At 37.2% G+C, this 25,229-nt stretch overlaps 1 gene segment (V, D, J or C); it reads right to left on the bottom strand.

The window, feature by feature from the left end:
• Positions 1-657: 657 nt before the first annotated feature.
• Positions 658-25,229, bottom strand: part of LOC142855349 (immunoglobulin kappa variable 4-1-like) — a 40,728-nt gene continuing 16,156 nt past the window's right edge. Inside the window, 1 exon segment of the V gene segment in view lies at positions 658-1,073. Within this exon segment, the coding sequence occupies positions 658-1,073 (416 nt within the window).

Below are 25,229 nucleotides of genomic sequence, written 5' to 3'. Positions count from 1 at the left end.
GATATACTAAAAAAAAAACCCTTCTTTTAAGAAAATTGTGTACAATGAATTTACATCAATAAAAGATTTTCAGGGGCAGCAAGGTGATTCTCATGTTAAAGAGACTTGACAGCAAGCCTGATGTCAAAACTCAGTTTGAGCCCCAGAACCCAAATGACAAAAAGAAAATCAAGTCCATGATGTCTTCTAATCTCCACATCTACGCCATGTCAGATGTGCACCTAGAAATATGTACACAAATATATACAGACAAACAAATGTACACTCTCATGGCTACAGAAAAAGGTATTTAACTGACCAAAATGTAATAAAAAGTAAAAGAAAAAACAGAAGAAATGGACACCAGTAAGGAAGTAAGAAGCCATCTAGAATCTATTAAAACAGAAAACACTCTTTCCTAGACCTTCCAAAATGAAACACAGCTTGTCATGATCATAACTTTTGCCCATAGAGTCTTATGATTGATAGCAGAACTCTAGAAATGTAAAAGGTTAAACACTTCATGTACTCAAGCAACAGAGTTTGTGGTAACTTAGTTCTCCTTTGCAGTTTTTTTTATAAAGTTTTATCATACAGAAAGACAAAAGAGACATTGAACACATTGTATTTTGATGGGTTCTGTGAACTTTTTCATCAGAGTTTCAGGTACACTGACTCTCAGGCAGAAGGGGGAAGTGTATAGGGCCAGGGCTGTGCGTGATATAGGCAGGTGGTGAGAATCTCAGAGGAGGTTTTTGTTGGAGACTGAAGCACTGTGGAAGGATATTGGTAACCCTGCTGACAGTAATAATCTGCCAGGTCTTCAGCCTGAACACTGTTGATGGTGAGAGTGAAATCTGTCCCAGATCCACTACCTATGAAGCGATCAGGAACCCCAGTCTCCCGGGTTGATGCCCAGTAGATTAGCAGTTTAGGTGACTTCCCTTGTTTTTGCTGGTACCAGTACAAACAGTTCTTCTTGATGCTACTGCTGTAAAGACTCTGACTAGACTTGCAGGTGATGGTGATCTTCTCTCCCACTGACACAGCCAAGGAGGATGGAGACTGGGTCATTGTGATATCTGCACAGGCACCTGTAACCAGGAAAACCAATGGTCATGTGTAATAAAAAAATTTACAGACTTTTATACAGATAAGTTTTGTCATTTTGTAGCCTTGTAATGTCATATTGTCAGAGTGTATATCTTATACAATAATTTAAGAAATAGTGTCCTAGCACACATAGTAAATTACTTTTATACAAAGAAGTGACTCCAAAAAGATTATAATATACTTAAATCTCTCACCAGACACCCAGAGGATCAGAGACAAGAGAGCCTGGGTGTGTGACACCATCTTGCTCCTTCTATTTTGTCTGATATAGCTCAGTTCTCACCACAAAGGCCTGTTTTATATATTCTAAGCAGCTGGTCTGCACTGGAGTTTCCCATGCAAAGCAGACATCAAATACATAAAGAAATGTCTTGGCAGTGTTTGTGAATGACTGGTGTCAATCAGCGAGGCAAAAATACAGTCATAGGTAGTATGAGCAATCATTGAAATATATCAACATAGTACTCACATACAGAAATCAATAAGGTGCTCTAATATCAACTTTGGTTTAAAATACATTAAATATTTAAGTCAGTTTGCTTTTGCAGTAATGTTTGGAAAGCTTTCTCAGATTAATATTACTGGGGAAATGATAAAATATGTTCAAAAATTCACTACAATTAGAGAAAAATAGAGTAAGAAAACATGCAGTAGAAGAAGAGTGGAGGGAGGAAACGGGAGAGAAAGTATATATGGAGACTGATAATTTGTTTATTATCTACCATCTATAAAGCCACTCTTAAACTGAAGACAATGAACAATGGCTCCTGTTTCTAGACTATACAAAGGATATAGACTCAAACAGCAGCTCAGAATTTACTCTGTGCAAATCCTGGGGAACATTAAGTCTTGAGATGAGAGAATTTTTCTCAAAGCAAAGCCAAATACAGCAGTAGCTAATATGTATTCTATGAACAATTTCAGGAAACTGAAAGAAAACTCTAAATTTGGGGAAATGGAAGTTGAACAAAACAAACTGGGTTTCTTCAAGTTGTCATGGCTGTAGACCAACACCACCAAGATTGTTTATTCCAGAAATGCATATTATGGAGTAACCTTTAAATTAGCAGTATTGAAACTGTATGAAATTGGTTCTGTTGACATAATAAACAAAGAAAAACCACTTTAGCAGGAGCAAAGTGATCCTAAGTCAAGTATTAATTTTACAGAAATCAATAGATTGATTTCTTTGGATAGCAACATCAGATATTGTTGCTATCCAAAGGAAAAAAAATGTTTGAGTATGAAATAAAATCAATAGCAATATGAGAAATCACATAATCTGACTGGACTTTAGATTTCCGAATTCTGAAAGTACATATAAGAAATAAATTACAAACCCAGCATTTTGTATAAAGTGCCACAAAAGAAAAATAAATAAGTAAAGCATCATTGCAATGAGTATTCATGTCTGTAATTCCAGAACTGGAGAGACATTAAGAGCAAGACTATGATTTTGAGGTCAGCCTAGGGTACAAATTCTAGGCCAGTCTATTCTATACATAAAGACAATCTCTCCAAAATATGCATCATTTATAAAGAAATTACAAACCAAACCAAGCATTTGATATCAAAAGTAATAAAAAATACTATCAGTAGTTAACTGATACTAAGATTTTAGCATTGAGACAAGAATATTATTGAAAATTAAGTATACATTTAAATAACATGAATTTCTCATTTATTTAGCAGTTACTATATAACTTTATACATCTCGATTTCATGTGCAACATTTTTATTTATTTCTGATAAGCATATTCAGATTCTTTTGTGAACTGCTAATTCACCATCATTAACAGAGAGAGAAGCCATATGTTAAGGAAGTTATGAATATCAAGGTCAAGAATATGACAGATGAGAAACTGCTCAAGTCAATGTCTAACAATTTGTGCTGTGGCCTCTAGCTTAGACAAACTTTGTACTTCTCTTTGTGATAGCTGCAGTGATCTCATATTGTAATTTCTTCTCATTGACTGTTGTTCATTTATATTGAATACATGGAGACATGCATCTTACAAATCCAAAGGCTCCTGCTTTTGTATTTTCACAGTAAAAAGGGATAACATGGAGACTAAAAGGATAAAATTTCCATGTTCTTTTGTGCATAATAGAAAATGCCAGGCAGTCCTTAGTTATTGCTTTTCTAACAAATCAAGTTTCAACCCTGGTGCATTAAATTTCTTGGCTGTGATTAACAGTGAACAAACTACAAACCTACTGAATGAAACAACACAGATTAGGTTGCTCCCAACTTTGGAGCCAGAAAGTCTGATATTGATGACTTTGAGGTCATGGAACACAGTAATCAACTTCCATGGACATCACCTTGAAGGAAGGCCCATGGAAGTTATACTTCATTCACAAAAACAGCAGTTTTGGTGCTGAGCTTGTTATCATTTATTAGGGTATAAAAGGCACATAATAAATTTTATAAAATGGTACTATAGCCTAAAATGCAAATCTCCCTACTTAGATGATCCAAATGCTATCACATGTTATTTGTCTTTACATCATAGAAAATTTCTTCCAGTTATGTGAGAGGAAGAATAGATAGACAAGTTACAGTTGAGTTTTGTGCCCCATCAGAAACAGAGCTTCACCCAGGAAAAATTTAATTGTTCTTTTAGGTTCACCATCTTCAGTATGGAATTAAGGAGTACAAGGATAAACATTATTTAATCTCTTCAAAATAAGTAAATATTATTGCAGGTAAAGAAAGTTCCAGAGTACCATTAATCTGTGTTCTTCTAAAATTGGTTAGTGACTGCTACAGGATGTTTTGTGGCATCTATAGTCTTCTCATTTTTGGTCTTGAGATAGAAACCAATGCAAAAACATAAGATCACTTCATTCGAATAATGATTTAATAAGAAATCATGAAAGTAACTATAGATGATGGCAAGACAGAACAGCAAGAAGTGTATGATGGGGAACATCTGTCAGCTAATGATCTTTAAGTGGTTGGACCAAGTTAGGTGGTAACCTTTTGGGGTACCCAGATCAAACCATTGCCACACTGAGTGCTCTCTCTCTCTCTCTCTCTCTCTCTCTCTCTCTCTCTCTCTCTCTCTCTGTGTGTGTATGTGTGTGTGTGTGTGTGTGTGTGTGTGTGTGTGTGTGTGTGTGTGGTGTGTAGCTGAGGTTGGACTTCCCATTCCTGTTTTGTGAGTTTGCCCCTTATAATAATGAAAATATAATTGGAATATTTTGGAGTTAGGCTGCTATTCTTTGACCTACACCCATCAACACTTGAAACCCAGATTGTGAAGCTTGAGGATACTGGTATATCCCCTTTTTGTGACCTCCACGGCTCTAGCCAGCCACTATCAGCCTCATGTGGCACATTTGGGCATTGACTCTTTCCACCAATGGCTCCAGACTGCCTCCCCTAGGTCCCTTGTGGTGCACTTGTGCATTTGGACCCTGATTCCTACTGGAGCTCCCACCAGCTTCTCTGGGATAGGTCCAGAGATCACTGCAAAGTGCACAGTCTGTGATTTGCACCGATGGAAGGTTCTGGGTTTTCTCTTTATCCTGATCACTAACTCTAATAATCGCTTTGAATGCCTTTATAACTGCTCTTAATTTAAGCATATTTTTCAGTATCTAATGCGCTAAATCAATTAGAACTGTTTAAGCCTTGCATTTCCCAGCCATGTGGCTACAACTGTGAAACCTGTTAGCCAGTAATGATTATTTCACCTACTCCAACTCATTACAGATAAGATTTATAAGGTCAAATTTGTAATTTATAATTTGTAACTTTAAGGTCAAAATAACAGATAATTTAATGATCCAAGAATTCAACAGCTTTTTTACATGTACTATGGATAGTATTATGCAAGGCTTATGTTATTTCCTTCCTACATCCCTGTAATTGATTATAGCGATTATCTTTGCCCTTCATATTTTCTCCTCAATAATGGTTTGATAATAGAACCAAGAATAAGGCACTTTTAGAAATGATACAGTCTTTACAGACTGATAATCACCAGCTAAAAGGGAAAATCAGCACTCTGGAGAAGGATAAGACCAATTTGATGGGCTGAGGAGTTCCATCTGGACGGGTGAGTGTGTGCTATCCAGAAGCAGATTGTCCCGGAAAAGAGCACAAACCCCCCTCCCCCAGCTCCTTCTGCAGGGCTGTCTTTCTTACACACAACCCAGCCCCCCAGCACTCCCCCAACCCTGCCCTGCTGTATGCTAGGACCAGTGCTCAAGAACAGTTTTAAGCTCCTACACAAAGGCTACCCACCCAGAGCTGTGAGAGCCTGCCTACCGAGCAGGCCTCAAGGTCCCCTGTAAGGGAGTCCGGGCACCTTCAGCTTGTGCTCCAGGGTCTCCTGTGCTCTCCTAGACCCCGCCCTGCCTGCCACATTCTTCATTTGTTCCATTTCATTGAAGAATGAAATGGAAGTAATGAAGAAAACACAAACCGAGGGAAGGATGGAGATGGAAAATCTGGGTAAACGAACAGGAACTACAGAGACAAGTACTACCAATAGAATACAAGAGATAGAAGAAAGGATCTCAGATTCTGAAGATAACATAGAGAAAATAAACGCACTGATCAAAGAAAACAGCAAGTCCAACAAACTCTCATCACAAAACATTCAGGAAATATGGGACACAATAAAAAGACCAAACCTAAGAATAATTGGAGTAGAAGAAGGAGAAGAAGTGCACCTCAATGGTCCAGAAAATATATTTAATAAAATTATAGAAGAAAACTTTCCCAACCTAAAGAAAGAAGTACCTATGAAGGTTCAAAAAGCATACAGAACACCAAATAGGCTGGATCAAAAAAAAATCCCCTCACCATATAATAATCAAAACACAAAGCATACAGAGTAAAAAAAGAATATTAAGAGCCGCAAAGGAAAAAGGCCAAATTACTTACAAAGGTAAACCTATCAAATTTACACCTGACTTCTCTATGGAAAAGATGAAAACAAGAAGGTCCTGGATAGATGTACTGCAAAAACTAAGAGACCATGGATGCAAGCCCAGACTACTATACCCAGCCAAGCTTTCGTTCACTAAAATGGAGAAAACAAAATTTTCCAGGGTAAAAGCAAATTCAAACAATACGTAGCCACAAATCCAGCCTTACAGAAAGTAATAGAAGGAAAATCACTAACCAAGGAGTTTAACAGTGACAATAATAACTCAGACATCTAGAGACCCTTCACCAGCACAACTCAAAGAAGGGAAACACACAAACTCTACTACTAAAAAAGTGACCAGGGTTAACAACCACTCGTCATTGATATCACTTAATGTCAATGGACTCAACTCACCTATAAAAAGGCACAGCCTAAGAGATGGGATAAGAAAACAGGATCCAACATTCTGGTGTTTACAACAAACACACCTCAACCACAAAGATAGGCACCTACTCAGAGTAAAGGGCTGGGAAAAGGCTTATCAAGCAAATGGACCTAAGAAACAAGCAGGTGTGGCCATACTGATTTTTAACAAAATTGACTTCAAACTTAAATCAATCAGAAGAGATGGAGAGGGTCATTTTATACTCATAATAAGAACAATTCATCAGGATGAAGTCTCAATCCTGAATATCTATGCCCCTAATATAAAAGCACCCATGTACGTAAAAGAAACATTACTAAAACTCTAATATGTATATATTCCATACTTTCTTCATCCATTCTTCCATTGAAGGGCATCTAGGTTGTTTCCAGGTTCTGGCTATTACACACAATGCTGCTATGAACATAGTTGAGCATATACTTTTGTTGTATGATAGGGCTTCTCTTGGGTATATTCCCAAGAGTGGTATTGCTGGATCCAGGGGTAGGTTGATCCCGAATTTCCTGAGAAACCGAAACACTGCTTTCCAGAGTGGTTGCACAAGTTTGCATTCCCACCAGCAATGGGTGAGTGTACCCCTTTCTTCACATCCTCTCCAGCAAAGGCTATCATTAGAGTATTACTCAGCAGTAAAAAACAAGGACTTCTTGAATTTTGCATACAAATGGATGGAAATAGAAAACACTATCCTGAGTGAGGTAAGCCAGACCCAAAAAGAGGAACATGGGATTTACTCACTCATATTTGGTTTCTAGCCATAAATCAAGGACATTGAGCTTATAATTCATGTTCCTAGAGAAGCTAAATAAGAAGGTGAATCCAAAGACAAACACATAGGCATCCTCCTGAATATTAACCTTCATCAGGCGATGAAAGGGGACAGAGACAGAGACCCATATTGAAGCACTGGACAGAAATCTCAAGGTCCAAATCAGGAGCAGAAGGAGACGAAACACGAGCAAGGAACTCAGGACCGCGAGGGGTACACCCACACACTGAGACAATGGGGATGTTCTATCGGGAACTCACCAAGGCCAGCTGGCCTGGATCTGAAAAAGCATGGGATAAATTTGGACTAGCTGAACAGAGCAGACAATGAGGAAGAATGGGAACTCAAGAACAATTGCAGTGGGTTTTTGATCCTACTGCACGTACTAGCTTTGGGGGAGCCAGGGCAGTTTGGATGCTCATCTTATGAGACCTGGATAGAGGTGGGTGGTCCTTGGGCTTCCCACAGGTCAGGGAACCCTGATTGCTCTTTGAGCAGATGAGGGAGGGTGACTTGATCGGGGGAGGGGGAGGGAAATGGGAGGTGGTGGTGGGGAGGAGGCAGAAATCCTTAATAAAAAAATAAATTAAAAAAATAAATATAAATAAAAGTTAAAAAAAAGAAACATTACTAAAACTCAAGGCAGCCATCAAACTGCACACACTAATAGTAGGAGACTTCAACATTCCTCTCTCACCAATGGACAGGTCAATCAGACAGAAATCTAACAGAGAAATTAGAGAATTAATGGAGGTAATGAATCAATTGGACTTAACAGACACCTATAGAATATTCCACCCAAATAGGAAAGAATATACCTTCTTCTCTGCAGCTCATGGAACCTTCTCAAGAATTGACCACAAACTTGGTAACAAAGCAAACTTCCACAGTTACAAAAAAATATTCATAAACTCCTGTGTCTTATCAGATGACCATGGAATAAAGATAGAATTCAACAACAATGCTACCCCCAAAAAGCCTACAAACTCATGGAAACTGAACAGTCAACTACTGAACCACACCTGGATCAAGGAAGAAATAAAGAAAGAAATTAAAGTCTTCCTGGAATTCAATGAAAATAAAGAAACAACCTACTCAAACTTATGGGACACTATGAAAGCAGTCCTGAGAGGAAAGTTCATAGCACTAAGTGCCCACTTAAAGAAAACAGAGAAAGCACACATTGGGGACTTAACAGCCCACCTAAAAGCTCTAGAAAAAAAAAGCAGACTCACCTAGGAGGAGTAGAAGACTGGAAATAATCAAACTGAGCGCTGAAATCAACAAAATAGAAACACAGAAAACAATCCAAAGAATTAATGAAATACAAATCTGGTTCCTGGAGAAAATCAACAAGATTGATAAACCCCTATCCAAACAAATCAAACGGCAGAGAGAGATTATGCAAATTAATAAGATCAGAAATTAAAAGGGGGCCATAACCACAGACACAGAGGAAATTCAGAGAATCATTAGATCTTACTACAAAAGACTGTATGCCACAAAACTGGAAAATGTAAAAGAAATGGACACTTTTTTAGATAAATACCATATACCAAAGTTAAACCAGGACCAGGTGAACAATCTAAATAGACCTGTTAGTCGCTGTTATCAAAAACCTCCCTACCAAAAAAAGCCCAGGACCAGATGGTTTCAATGCGGAATTGTACCAGAACTTCCAAGAAGACCTAATACCTATACTCCTTAATGTATTTCACAATATAGAAACAGAAGAGGCATTGCCAAATTCCTTTTATGAAGCTACAGTCACTCTGATACCAAAACCACACAAAGAATCAACCAAGAAAGAAAATTACAGGCCAATTTCACTCATGAACATTGACGTAAAATCCTCAAAAAAATACTGGCAAACCGTATCCAAGAACACATTAGAAAAATTATCCATTATGATCAAGTAGGCTTCAACCCAGAGATGCAGGGCTGGTTCAACATACAAAAATCTATCAATGTAATCCATCATAAAATATACTGAAAGAAAAAAACCATATGATCATTTCATTAGATGCTGAAAAGCATTTGACAAAATTCAACACCCCTTTATGATGAAAGTCTTAGAGAGATTAGGGATACAAGGGTCATACCTAAATATAATAAAAGGTATATACAGCAAACCGACAGCTAACATCAAACTAAACGGAAAAGAACTCAAAGCCATCCCACTGAAATCAGGAAAACGACAAGGCTGTCCACTCTCTCCATACCTCTTCAATATAGTGCGTGAAGTTTTAGCAAGAGCAATAAGACAACATAAGGGGAGCAAGGGGATTCGAATTGGAAAAGAAGCTACATTTTCGTTATTTGCAGATGATATGATAGTGTACATAAGCGACCCCAAAATCTCCACCAAAGAACTCCTACAGCTGATAAACACCTTTAGTCATGTGGCAGGATACAAGATCAACTTCACAAAAATCAGTCGCCCTCCTATACACAAAGGACATGGAAGCAGAGAGGGAAATCAGAGAAGCATCATCTTTCACGATAGCCACAAACAGCATAAAATATCTTGGGGTAACGCTAACCAAGGAAGTGAAAGATCTATTTGACAAGAACTTTAAGGCATTGAAGAAAGAAATTGAAGAGGATACCAGAAAATGGAAGGATTTGCTTGCTCTTGGATTGGAAGGATTAACATAGTAAAAATGGCAATTCTACCAAAGGCAATTTATAGATTCAATACAATCCCTATCAAGGTCCCATCAAAATTCTTCACAGATCTTGAGAGGACAATAATCAACTTTATATAGACAAACAAAAAACCCAGGATAGCAAAAACAATCTTCTACAATAAGGGAACCTCTGGAAGCATTACCATCCCTGACTTCAAACTCTATTACAGAGCTACAGTGATGAAAACAGTGTGGTATTGGCATAAAAACAGACAAGTCGACCAATGGAATTGTATAGAAGACCCGAATTTTAACCCACAAACCTATGAACACCTCATTTTCGATAAAGGAGATAAAAGTATACAATGGAAGAAAGAAAGTATCTTCAACAAATGGTGCTGGCACAACTGGATGTCAACCTGTAGAAGAATGAAAATTGACCCATATCTATCACCATGCACAGAACTCAAGTCAAAATGGATCAAAGACCTCAATATCAATCTTAACGCACTGAACCTGATAGAAGAGAAAGTGGGAAGTACCCTACAACATATGGGCACAGGCGATCGCTTCCTAGGTATAACCCCAGCAGCACAGACATTAAGGGCAACATTGAATAAATGGGACCTCCTGAAACTGAGAAGCTTCTGTAAGGCAAAGGACACTGTCACTAAGACAAAAAGGCAACCCACTGACTGGGAGAAGATCTTCACCAACCCCGCAAAAGACAAAAGTCTGATCTCCAAAATATATAGAGAAGTCAAGAAACTAGACTGTAAAATGCTAATTAACCCAATTAAAAAATGGGGCATTGATCTGAACAGAGAATTCTCAACAGAAGAAGTTCAAATGGCCAAAAGACACTTAAGGTCATGCTCAACCTCCTTAGCAATCAGGGAAATGCAAATCTAAACAACTTTGAGATATCATCTTAAACATGTCAGAATGGCTAAAATCAAAAACACCAAAGATAGCCTTTGCTGGAGAGGTCGTGGAGGAAGGGGTACCCTCATCCATTGCTGGTGGGAATGCAAACTTGTGCAACCACTTTGGAAATCAGTGTGGTGGTTTCTCAGGAAATTCGGGATCATCCTAACCCTGGACCCAGCAATGCCACTCTTGCGAATATACCCAAGAGATGCCCAATCATATGACAAGGGCATTTGTTCAACTATGTTCATAGCAGCATTATTTGTAATAGCCAGAACCTGGAAACAACCTAGATGCCCTTCAATGGAAGAATGAATGAAGAAAGTGTGGAATATATACACATTAGAGTACTACTCTGCGGTAAAAAAACAATGACTTCTCGAATTTTGCATGCAAATGGATGGAAATAGAAAACACTATCCTGAGTGAGGTAACCCAGACCCAAAAAGATGAACAGGGGATGTACTCATTCATAATTGGTTTCTAGCCATAAATACATGTCAGTGAGTCTATAATTTGATATCCTAAAGAAGCTAAATATGAAGGTGAACCCAAAGAAAAACATATAGCTATCCTCCTGGTTATGGGAAGTAGACAAGATTGCCGGGCAAAAATTGGGATCTTGAGGGTGGGGTGGGATGGAGGTAAGGGAGATGGGGAGAGAAAAGTGAGAAGGGGAGGATAGGGGGAACTTGGGGAAACGGGATGGTTGGGATAAAGGATGGTTGGACAGGGGAGCAGAGAAGCACATATCTTAATTAAGGGAACCATCTTAGGGTTGGCACGAGACTTGAACCTAGAGTAGCTCCCAGGAGCCCAAGGCGATGTCCCCAGTTAGTTCCTTGGGCAGCTGAGGATAGGGAACCTGAAATGACCCTATCCTATAGCAATACTGACGAATATCTTGAGTATCACCATAGAACCTTCATCTGGTGATGGATGGAGATAGAGACAGAGGCCCACACTGGAGCACTGGACTGAGCTCCCAAGGTCCCAATGAGGAGCAGAAGGAGGGAGAAGATGAACAAAGAAGTCAGGACCACGAGGGGTACACCCACCCACTAGACAGTGGAGCTTATCTATTGGGAGCTCACCAAGGCCAGCTGGACTATGACTGAAAAAGCATGGGATAAAACCGGACTCTCTGAACATGGCGATCAATGAGGGCTGATGAGAAGCCAAGGACAATGGCACGGGGTTTTGATCCTACTTCATGTTCTGGCTTTGTGGGAGCCTAGCCAGTTTGGATGTTCACCTTCCTAGATATGGACGGAGTGGGGAGGACCTTGGACTTTCCACAGGGCATGGAACCCTGACTGCTCTTTGGACTAGAGAGGGAGGGGGAGAGGAGTGGGGGGAGAGGAAGAAGGGTGGGAGGTGGGGGAGGGAAATGGCAGGCTGGGAGGAGGCTGAAACTTTTTTTTCTTTTTCTCAATAAAATTTTAAAAAAAAAAGGAGAAGAAGGAGGGAAAACATGAGCAAAGAAGTCAGGACCACAAGGGGCGCACCCACCCACTGAGACAGTGGGGCTGATCTATTGGGAGCTCACCAAGGCCAGCTGGACTGTGACTGAAAAAGCATGGGATAAAACCGGACTCTCTGAATATGACTGCTCTTCAGACTGGAGAGGGAGGGGAGAGGAGTGGGGGTCTGATAGAGGAATAGGAGGAAGGGGAGGGAAATGGGAGGCTGGGAGGAGGAGGTAATTTTTTTCAATAAAATATAAAGTAATTAATTAATTTTAAAAAAAGACCAATTTGATGGACAAAACCCAGTCAATGACAGAGGGTGCTGAGATATTGTCTCAGAGAATTCATGCTGTTGAATATAATAACCAGAATCTATTGAACAATTATAGTAGATTGGCAGATATTATATCTCTTCATGAAGGTAATATATATGCCATAAAATTATATCCAAGGATGAAACATTATTTTTACCTGATAAACTTTATACCTTGGAATCCTCAGTGAGGCATTAGAACAGCACACTGGACAGAAGATCCAGTTTTTACAAAAGGAGTAGTACAAAGTTTTGAAAAGCTGGAGGAATTTATTGAAATTGATGAGCTGGGACAGAAGGTACAAATACAGAATTTAGCCTCATTAGTATATACCAAACTCTGGGATGGCTTACCCAGAGTTCTGTCTATCCAGTGATATCATTGAAAAGATCATCTGACACTATGTACCCTAAGGTAATCAAAGAATATACATGGGAATGTTGACATATGAGTGATCTAAAAGAAATTAAACAGGACATAGTTTCTTATGGCCCTTTTCACCTTTTGTTAGAGAAATTGTGAAAATGTGGGCTTCAAGCAAAACAGCTACCCCATGTGATTGATTTCAATTAATCTCAGTGGTCCTAGAAGATGGACCACAGCTGCTCTGGAAATTTTATTTGTGAGAAGAGGCAAAAAATTTAGAACAACAGGGAAAAGAAAAGGGACTTGAGATTTCCCAAGATCTAATTGGTGTGGGACATTTCTCTGATCCTCATGATCAGGTTCTCTACAATAAACATACCTTGTCCCTGTGTAACACAGCAGCTTTAAATGCTTGGTGCAGAATTCAGGAAGAAGGAAAGAGAATTGAATCATATATTAAGGTTAAACATGGTCAGAGAGAACCCTTTTGTGACTTTTTTACAAAGATTAACCAAAGCTGTACAAATAGGAGTAACAGACCCAGAAGCTAGATGTTTACTTATTGAATTTTTGGCGTTTGAAGATGCCAACTTAGAATGCAAGAAGATCCTTGGGTCTTCTAAGTTCAGATCAGCACCAATAGATGAATGTATCTTTCATACAATGAATGTTGAGACAGTTGACTATAGTACTAAAGTAAGAGAAGTGATTTCAAATGGTATGAAAAAATACCAAAATGTCAAATGCTTTAATTGTGATAGAATAGGACATCTGAGAGGGGATGGTAGACAAGGAAATCTTAGGAATAATATTTACTTTAGAAATGGCAAGAATACAAGTACTCAGCCTTTGGGTGTATGTAGGAGGTGTGCTAAAAGCCGACATTAGACCAATGAATATAGGTCGATAAAAGACAGACAAGGCAACCTGATACCATTGGGAAACTCCCTGGAGAGCCTCTCACAGACTTCTATGTCAAATGTGGTCCAATCATATCCAGTTACTATGGAGAACATATCTCACAAATAAAATTAAAAAATTTAGTGCCTATTGTAAAAAAAAAAAAAAACACCTACTGATCTGAATGGTGGAATAGACATGGGGGATGAATTAAAAACTCCAGTAGGAAATAGGAGACATATATTCTGTCAGACTTCTATAAATGATCAAAGACCAAAGCTAAGAGTATGTATAAATGTCATTGTAACTGAGGGCTTGATAACATAGGTGTGAATGTAAGTATTATTACTCCAGAATCTTGGCATCAAATTGGCCTCTTCAAGAGGCAGATATTCTGTTCCTAAGAATTGGAACTCTATCTCAAGTGAAGCAAAGCATGAGATGGGTTGAAAGAAATAGGGGCAGAAAGACAGAAAGGAAGGCTGAGGCCATATGTAGTCAATACTGCAGTGAATTTATGGGGTCATGACCTATTGCAGCAATGGAATGCCCAGATTAATATTCCTGAAGTTCCAAAACCTATGTTTCTGGAGAATACATTATAAGGTATTATAGACTAAGGTCACCAGCCATTCATGCTGTACAAGAACGCAAAGCACTGGCAAACCTTCAGAAGTACTAAAGGCCATGTTTATAAAATAATTAACTGAGAAACCAATATGGATTAAACAATGACCTTTAACAGAAGAGAAGTTTCAGACTTTAGAACCAGTAGTACAGGAGCAATTAGATGCTTGCCTTGAAGAATCTACCAGTGCTTGGAATTCTCCTATATTTGTTGTTAAAAAAAATCTGGAGAATGGTGACAGACCATAGAGGTGTCAACAAGCTTATTCAACCTTTGGGCCCTCTATGATCTGGAATTTCTCTGCCTTATATATTACCAAAACTATGGTCTCATAGTTACTGATTTGAAGGATTGTTTCTTCACTATACCTTTAAAAGAAAAGGATAGAGAAAAATTTTCATTCACTGTGCCTTTTTATATTAATTCTCAGTCTACTAGGAGATACTAGTGCACCATCTGCCACAGGGATTTCTCAATAGCTCTACCCTGTGCTAATACTTTGCCAGTCAGCCATTGGAAATTATAAGCAATTTCTTAAGTTTATAAGCAATTTCTTAAGTTTATAATTTACCATTACATGGATGACATTTTTATCTGATTCAAATGCAGATACTTTAGAAAGAATATTTGAAGAAGTTTATGTGAAAAAAAAACTGCCTAAGTGGAGATTATAGGTTGCTCCTGAAAAAATACAAAGAGGAGATCCTTTCAATTACCTAGGTTACAAAATAAGTTTACAGAAAATTAGAACACAAAAAGGTACAAATAAGGAGAGACCTATTACAGACTCTTAATGACTTTCAAAGATTGTTAAAAGATATTTCCAGTCTATGATTGGCTATTGGGATAACACATGATCTAATAATTCATTTAAACAAAACAAAAGATTGTAACAAAGACTAAAATAGTACCAAGGAATTAACAGATGATGCAGAAAAAGGATTGATGATTGAGGAGAAATTACAGGAGGCACATGTGGAAGGGTGAATCCAAATTTTAATTGTATTCTAGTCAATTGTGCCTTCCATAATTTTATAGGAATTTTAATGTAGAGGGAAGGTATTATCTTAGAATGCATATTTTATCATATAAAGTGAAAAATTTAAAGTTTATGTGGAAAAAGTCTCTGAATTAATTATAAAAAATGAAACTTTGTCAATTAGCTGGTATAAACCCAGCAGAGACTATAGTGCCTTTTACTACAGCTGAAATTATGTGGAAAATGAACCATGGCAAAGAGCTTGTGCTAATATTTTGGTAGAAAGTAATAGCAATTATCCTAAAAGTGATAGACTTAACCTTATAAAGAGAACAACTTGGATTCTTCCCTTAATTGTACATGATGGGCCAATAACTTGAGCCCATACATTTTATACTGATGCAAATAATCAGGAAAGTCAATTAAAAATAGGAAGAATCTGTTCAGAAGGCAGAGTGTTAAATGGTATTATCATGGTACTAAGGCATTTTTAATAACCTCTCAAATAGTTACTGACTCGCAAGAAAGAGTTGTCTTGCATATGGAAATGGTTGAATTTACACCAGATAATACAGATATGACTTCATTATTCATTTAGGTTCAAAGTATAATCAGGAATAGGCTTTATTCTATATACATAACATACATCTGATCCAACACGGGTCTGCCAGTTCCTTTAGCAAAAGGTAATACAGAAATTGATCAATCATTAATTGGAAGTATGATGAAAGCCTCAGAATTTTATGAAAAACATCATATCTTTAGCAAAAGTTTAAAAAAGGAGTTTACTATTACATGGCAAAAAGCTAAGGAGATTATAAAGAGATGTACTACTTGCTCTTTCTATAACCAAACACCATTACCCTCAAGGAGTAACCCAAAGTGTATCCAAAGGAATAAGATCTGGCAGATGAATGTGTTCCACTTTATAGAATTTGGAAAATTAAATATGTACACTACACCATTTGACACTTATTCAGTTTTTCAGTGAGTGACTGCCTTTAGCTCAGAAAAGACTGATTCAGTAATCATGCATTTACTAGAAGTTATGGCTATCATGGGTATTCCTGTACAAATAAAGACAGACAATGGTCTAGCACATGAATTTAATAAAATGAAACAGTATTTTGTTTGTTATCAAGGTATAAAGAGTATCCTAAGCAAACATAAGTGGATGGAAGATGCCACCAGAAATAGATTGCATAATGCTTTATTAGCCTTGAATTTTCTCAACTCTAATGAGAAAGGAACAATGGCATCAGAGAGTCATTGGATAATAGAAAAAAAAAAACCTTTGAATTAAATCAACCAGAATATTTCAAGGATGGGTTAACTTCACAATAGAATCCAGGAAATGTGCTACATTGGGGAAGGGGCTTTGTTCTTGTTTCCACATAGGAAGAAAAACTATGTATATCTTCAAAATTAATAAAGATTTGGTTTGCAAAAGAGAACCCTCTTGATAAAGAGAAATACAGCTTATCCACAAAGGTGACAACCATACAGGTGGTAAGGAAACCATATAGGGTTGGGGCAGGGTTCTGTCCTTGTCTTTACAGGACAATACACATCTTCAAAAAGTCTAAAGATCCTTGACATTTGGATGCTGAAAAAGGACAAAATAACTATCCAGGAAGGATCACCAAGCAAAAAAGAAAAACGAGTATGACTTATGAAGAAAAGTGATCTATCTATTTACCTATGTGTCTGTTTGTATGTAGATAGATGATAGATAGATAGATAGATAGATAGATAGATAGATAGATGATATAGAAATAGAATAGATAGATAGATAGATAGATAGATAGATAGATAGATAGATAGATAGACCCAGAGAGGGAGGGAGAGAGAGGGAAAGAGAGAGAGAGAGAGAGAGAGAGAGAGAGAGAGAGAGAGAGAGAGAGAGAGAGAACTGGCTTTGGAGTTGTCAATAGCTATCTTTTTCTAAATCCATGCATGTTGTTTAAAAAATAATTCAGTGTTTTTGTCTCATGTCAGGAGCCATCTGGTATCAGACAGAAAAAAAAGAAATATTTAGGAAAAAATATTTTCTCTATGCCTATTTTGTCTATATCATATTCTTATTGAATATATGTCTATACAAATAATGTTTAAGTTTTCCAGAATGAGCAGCAGATTTTCCTACAGGTCCTTTTCCTGCAGTAATCTTTGCAATTTCCAGGAAGAAGACTGAGCCCAACAGCAACAACTCTATCTGTTTGAGATCACATCATGATGCTGATAGTGTTACTGTAAGACTGGTTTTTGATCACCAGCTGCTGAAATGGTACACCTTCTTACAACATTCTGGACAGAACTCCAAATAAGAACTTTGCAAAATCCCTACCAACTACTCAGAAATCACTTGCAATTATACTAGACAGTAATCTTGAAACTTAACCATCACTTTAATTTTGAAGGATCCCATAGAAACAACATTGCCTCCATGACAGCTGGAAGCAATTCTAGAAGATTAAGTTTGTCCTCAGGGTTAGGAACACCATTTATGGGTGAATACTTGTATAGGGTAGAGGGTTTGGTTGGAAATAATGTAGGCTCACAGATCTCCTCAGACAAAAAGAGAGGAAAAATGGAATGGGATAATAGGTAATTTAGTGTGAACTTATTCACACTAATATTAATAATAATGAGTAATGGGGTAAATACTTGTGAGCTATTATTTATGGACAACTTACATTGGTATAGTTTCTTATATATTGATACAAGTTCAAATTATATTTGTTATTTCTGTTTACAATATTTGTACACTTACGCAAAGTTATTTGTCAGATAGTATGCATACATGTTTCTACCTCTGTTTAAGATGTTTTGTATATTGATATACTTTTAGGATATTAGGATATATTTATCATATTGTAATATATATTCCTACCTCTGATCAAGAAACTTATACATTGTTTACATTTTGAGGTCATTGTCCTCCTTTATTACATAGTTTTTTAAAGATTGTTTAATATTTTTATATGAATCCTGTCTTTAAGTTCTACAGGTAATAAGTATTATATAGGTCAAAAGTCACTCATGTTTGTTATGCATATAATCAAATTAATTAGGTTCTTCAGATACATAGAGATTATATTTGGCATAGATATGAAATCTTCAACCACTTCGAGAATCTACAGAACATGGCATTTAAGTAGTTTAAGGATCTGTTGACATCAGACATGATTGCTCCTGATAGCACTGATGTATTCTAGAGAGAATGTTGAGCGTTGAAGATATTCCACTTGGAGACTATTTTCTTTTGGCACAATTGGCCTTTGGGCAAGGAACTGTCCATGCCTAGACTACTGAGAAAGTATATGGTATATAAACAGAACACAGGGAAAAAGACTGCCAAATCTTGCCAAGACAGGGTAAGATAGTTTTGAAATTTTTTCTGCCTCTGTAAATAGTATGTCAGTTATGCTAGGCCATAGTCAAAATTAGTTGCTCCAACATTGAAAATGAGACTTTGGGAGATTGCTCAGGTAACCAGTTTTCTTTGTCATATACTGCACATTTTGAAAGCTGCTTGATTGCACTTCCTGCCTACTCAAGTAATATTATCTCCCTTCTCAGGCCTTTGATAGGGTTGAAGATTAAATAGTCACAGTTACCTTCCTCTTATGATTTAATCAAGCCATTTCCAATGCAAGACTTAGACCTTTTAGGATAGAATATCTATTAAAACATTTATCATGTGTTCCTTGCTTAATATTGTTTATGTGGGTTGTAATCCAAATTTTATACTTGATATCTATTCCTAGTTTATATTATAGTTTTGTATTCGGTTTGGAACTCTATTATTTAGACATAAGGAAGAGGTGATGGGAGGCCTCTGTCAGCAAATGATCTTTAAGAGGCTGGGCCAGGTTAGGACATGACCTTTTGCTTTTGGTTACCCAGAGAAATCAACCAGCCCACCCTGGGAGCCCCCCCCTCTGTCTGTCTGTCTGTCTGTCTGTCTGTCTGTCTGTCTGTCTGTCTGTCTGTCTGTTTCTTTAGTCCTCATTCTACAGAGCTGATGTTAGACTTCACATTTCTATTTTGTGAGTTTGCCCCTTACAATAAAAAAATATAATCGGAATATTTAGGAAATAGCCTGGGATTTTTTGACATGTGTCCACACCCATCAACAAGTATGTGCTACTGGAGTGACTACAAACTGGTACACTCAAGGTGAACTTCAGTGTGGAGGTCCATAAAATATATTCCTGAACATATATATATATATATATATATATATATATATATATATAAACATAAAATACATATACTTCCAAAACCATGTTGATTGCTACACTATTCACAATAGTAAGAATTTAAATCAACTAGCGTCTATCAACATATAAATAGATAACAAAAAGGTACAAATAAATTTACCCAACTGCCATGAAAAAAGAAATCACATAAATGTGTTATTTTTTATCTTTGGCCCAATTTATGGATTTCTTTCATTAAAGACTCATTGCATATGTTAATGCAATACTGACTTTTCTGTGTTTGGGGTCGGAATTTAGCCAAGTTCTGGTCCAGGCTTATTAGTAGTACTCTTGAAATTTTCTACATCACTGATGTTTTCCTTACTTCATGTCACATCGGTAACTGTGACAACCATCAAACAGAATGGATTATGTTTCTAATCCTGGCATTTGAGTGATTGAATCAGAACATTTGAAAAGTCAAGGTAATCTTGAAAAACTAGTGAGACAAAATTTAAAAATAAGAAAACAATTTTATGAACAACCATACTGGTCTTACTCTGAGTCAGTGTGAGAGGATGAGGTTGGAGAAGCAATTTATCATAGATGAGGGCTCTATGCCAACAGTTCTAAGATGAATTTAAATGCAATATTGACCCTTCTGCTTCAAGAGCCATGTTTGACAAACTGGTAGAAAAATAAATACAGATGATATGAGTATCTTCTTTTTTTAATTTTTATATCTATTGGTCTTTTGACTAAATGTATGTCTGTGCAGGATATGTGTACCATCAAAAGCCAGAAAAAAAGAGTCAGATCCCTTTGAATTGGTGTTATAAGTCACTGTGAGACACTGTTTGCATTCTGGGAGTTTAACCAAGATCATCTGGAAGAGCAGTCAATAAGTTCCCTTAACAAATGACACATGTATACATACCCACAAATGCCTTCTTAGTAAATAGACATGATGGAGAATGAGAAAGAGCCCTGAAAAACTAAAGAACAGTGTGCTTCTTCTGAAGGCTGGGACAAAGGACGGGAGAGCAGTGGAAAGAGGAGATTGTGGAAATGACTTCTAAAGGTTCCTTGTGCCTTGTAAAAAATTTTCTTCATTGATACTGAGATGAAAAGGAACTTGCTTTCACATAAAAATGACTTATTTGAAACTAGTTGTAAGAGAAAATTATGAGAACAACTCAGCATTTGTGTTTAATCTTTCTCTGATCACTTTTTAGTTCAGGGTTTCTTAGGGGATATCATGGTGATGCAGAATCCAGTTTTCCTCTGCATCTTGATTGGAGAATTGGACTCTATTTCAGAAAGAACCACATCAGTGAAGACATCATATTTGTTGCTATGAAAAATCCCCTACAAAAGCAAGTTAAGGAACCTTTGTCCCTTGCTTGGAAAAGTAGATTATTTGAGAACCCAGTTAGAGCACACAGCCTATTCGATGAGTGGTAGAGAAATTGACAAAATCCTGAAGCAACTGCTCACCTCACATTCACACCTAAGAAGCAGAAAGTGAAGAATGCTACAGTTCAGCTCACTTTCTCCATTTTGTGAAGGTCGAAATCACTATGCAAGGTATGGTTATCCTCATACTTGAAAGGGTTTTCTAACTTCAATTCACATAATCAAAATCATCACTCTCAGACATTCCAAAACACTAATCCTAATCTATATATCTCAGGAATGTGATCAGTGGTTTATCTCCTAGGTGCCTCCAGATTCTGTAAAATTTATGATTAACACTATACATTGTGGTCCTCATGCCAATGCAATTTCAGTGAGGGAGTGGTAGGTAATGAATGTCTGCCATTATGTTTTTTCCGTATTTGTTTAAGAAATTGTTTATATAAAACTGTATTAGAGTACATTGTGATATTTTACAAAGTATGCATATATTAGCATACTTAGTACAACAATCATTTACCTTGTGGTACATGATCAAAATCACTTAGCAATATCAAAATACGCATCATTGGTAACTATAGTCACTTTAACAATAGACCACCAGAATTCAAAGCTTCTTGTTGAAACTTTCTATTTTCCCTTTGATTATGCTCTATTTCTTTGAAGTAATGATGCTCATCAAATGTACCTTAGATCCCAGCACACATTCTCACCTAATCTAGTAGAACATAGATGACCTTCCAAAGACTGATTTCCCCATAATCATGTATCTCACAATGAACTGAGACAAATGGCCACTCCAGAGAAACTTTGCATACATGAGGAGAGAAAGGCTGATCATAAGACCTAGCTGGTTTGGAAGGATAGATGGCTCAGCAGTCAAGAGCACTGCCTGCTCTTCCAAAGGACCTGAGTTCAATTCCCGCCAACCACATGGTGGCTCACAAGCATCTGTAATGAGGTCTGGTGCCCTCTTCTGGCCTGCAGGCATACACGCAGAAAGAATATTGTATACATAATAAATAAATTTATTTTTTAAAAAAAGAAAAGCAGTGGGGACCATCCAAGTCCCGTGTTTCTAACACATAGAAGCTGCATTTACTGCTGTATTATGGGAGAAGGTTTCTATGAGAGGTGAGTTTTCTACTGCCTTTCTGACACAATCATTCTCCCCAAGCTAGCCCACACCTATGCCCCATCAACACACCTACATTTGTGTTAGTGTCTGAGCTCATGCTCACTCCTAGACTTGTCCACATGTAGCCTCCAGCAATTATCAGAATACTTCAGGGTTTTCTTCTCTTACCAGCTCCCAAAGAGAATTATGTCTTGTTATGTTGTGATTATCTGTAACAGCATATGTCTGTAATCCAGGGAGTGGCTTTTTATCTGTGACCTTCTTTCTCCTATGGGACTAAACAGCATTGATGAGTTTTCACTTTATTCAATCTCTTCTTTTTTTGCTAAGAAGGTATGACCTCTTAGGTACTTCACATGCAGAAATAGCTTCAAGCTCTCATCTATTAACTTTTCTCAACTGGACATAGTACTTCATTGATTTCTCAAATTGAATTTAGAATATGGAGCTATATGTGTTCTGTATTTGTGTTTATGTGCTTTCTGTGAGTATAATTGTCCCTATGATTACTGAACACTCAGAGTGATGAGTCATGGTATCTGATTTTCATGAGGCATCAGTCTCTTAAAACACACTTCCATTTGCTCTTCATTGCTAGTTTTAAGTTTCAATATAACTTTGAGCTAATGTTTTTATAATGTGAAAACAAATCTCTGTCCTCTATTTTATACACAGAATATGTGTATAATAATCAAAATACATAGATTCTAGTAGAACTACATCCCATATAAAAGTAACCTCAACTTGCTTCTTGAATTTATCATGTGTTTTCCCCATAGTGAATGAATTTTAATGAATGTATTTGTCTAGTGATGTCTGCTATGACATAACTCAAGCTGCATAATGAGAGAGTGTGCCAATGCTACCCTGTTTAGTTTGTTCTTCAGTGGTGCATTTTTGGTCTAAGACATAACATGATTTTTAAAACTGATATCATTAAAGCAAAGAAAACTAGACTACAAACCACAATCCTAGAGAACTTAGACAATAATGTAGACAGTAAGAGAGACTTACATAGACCTAATTAACTTGGGAAGTAGAAAAAGACAAGATCTCCTGAGTAAATTGGGAGCATGGGGACCTTGGGGGAGGGCTGAAGAGGGGAGGTGAGAGGCAGGGAAGGGAGCAGAGAAAAATGTAGGACTTAATAAAAATCAATTTAAAAAACTGTTATCATCGATGAACTGGCACTTATACCTGGAATGAAATATACTTTGTCTTTCTCAGTTGCTTCTACAGTTTAAAGAAATTATAAAGGTACTGGAAAAAACATTAATAGGCTCTGATTTGCCCACCAATAGAAACTATCACCACAAAAGGATGTTCTCACTATTTATTTCAATACTTTTGTCTTTGCTCTGGCTTTTGACAAGTAATAACACTCATCATTCCTAGAAGTCCCCTCTGTTTTACTGTATAAAATGAAGCTGTGACTGAACAATTGTTTCCTATTTTGTCTTTCTGTGGTGTTTTTAATAGGGATGGCCCCAGGTTGACTGATGTGTTTGAATGTTTGGCCCATAGGGATTCACATCATTGGGAGATATGGCCTTTTGGGAGTAGGTGTGGCCTTTCTGGAGGATGTGTGTCACTCTGAGGGTGGCCTTTAAGGGTTCAGAAGCTCAAGTCAGTCTTCTACTGCCTTTAGATCAAGATGAAGAACTCCCAGCTACTTCTTCAAAACTATGTCTGCCTGCAGGCTGCCGTGTTTCCCTTCATGCTTTACAGTTATGAAATAGCAATGAAAATAATTCTAGGGTTGGTGCTACCACAACGATGAGAGACAATATTAAAGGATTGCATCATTAGGAAGACTGAAATACACTGTTTATATAAATGACTTTTTTATAGTTTTTACCAAAAATTTTGTTTACTTAATAAAATAATTTCCTACTCAATTTCAAAACAATTAATAACATGAAAGTAAATTAATGCATCTATAACTAAAAACTCAACTCTCCTTTACTATAATCTTTTTAAGTCCTTGTGTTAAATGATATTTGTTTATGAGTTTATTAAGTAGAATTTCTTATTTTCTCAGTTGATTAATTTTTGTCTTAACTTCTAAGAAATATTTTGAAGTTAAATAGTTTTAAGTTTAATATTTTAAAAATTAACCTACTCTGAATTATATAACCATTTCAAGAGCTGTGAAGACAATATTGCTTGTAGTAAGAAATATAAATTCTGTGTTCTTTTCTACCAATACTAGAATGGAACATATATGAGTTGGAGGACTAATAACACCCAGTGGAATGACACCCTCACAGTATGAGGAAGTCAAATGGGTCCAGATCACCTTTGGGACCATAACTTTGGATGATCTGCTTTATCATTCATTAATTTAGGTACCCGTCCTTGGTCACTGTTCAATGTTCATGCCTTTTAGACTTTTCATCTATGTATGAAAATTATAAATTTTTGAAATAAAATCATCTTTGTGGAAGGAGAACAGATGGATCAGGAGGGATCAGGAAATGAAGATAGCATTGAGGGAGGGAAGGAAAAGAAAGACAGCTGGAATTATTTTTTATGAATGATATTGTAGGGAAAACTCGTGCGAAGAAAACTTCCTACAATATATGAAGGTAATCCTAATGAAATCTCCAAGTAATAAGGGATACAGAACCCTTTTGGCCATCTTTTGTTACCAAAAGTAGATTTTACTGTCATGACCATGTTCCATCCAATTGAGTGTTAGGATGAAAGGGTTTTATAGAAATCCCAGGCTTTTGCCAGGACAATAGGTTGCTCTCCACAAACTGACAACAATGCCCCTTTGCTGAAGAAAACACCCACACAACTCATTGAACATGAAGAGATTCAGCTGGTGCCTACATAGAACCTTCACTCTGGTTCTTGGTGACTAAAAAGTAACCTGGAAATTGGAAGCAAACAAGATTGCCGGGCAAAAGTTGGGAGCATGAGGATGAGGTTAGGGGCGGGAGTAGAATTGGGGAAAGGGGAGAGGAGGAGAGAGAAGGGAGAAGGGAAAGACTGGGGAGAGCTTGGGGGAGTGAGAGGGTGGAGATGGAGGAAGGGCAGTATAGAAGCAGGAAAGA

The sequence above is a fragment of the Microtus pennsylvanicus genome, chromosome 8 (genome assembly GCF_037038515.1).
Source record: "Microtus pennsylvanicus isolate mMicPen1 chromosome 8, mMicPen1.hap1, whole genome shotgun sequence".
NCBI lineage: Eukaryota > Metazoa > Chordata > Mammalia > Rodentia > Cricetidae > Microtus > Microtus pennsylvanicus.
This window is presented reverse-complemented; position numbering and strand designations above follow the sequence as displayed.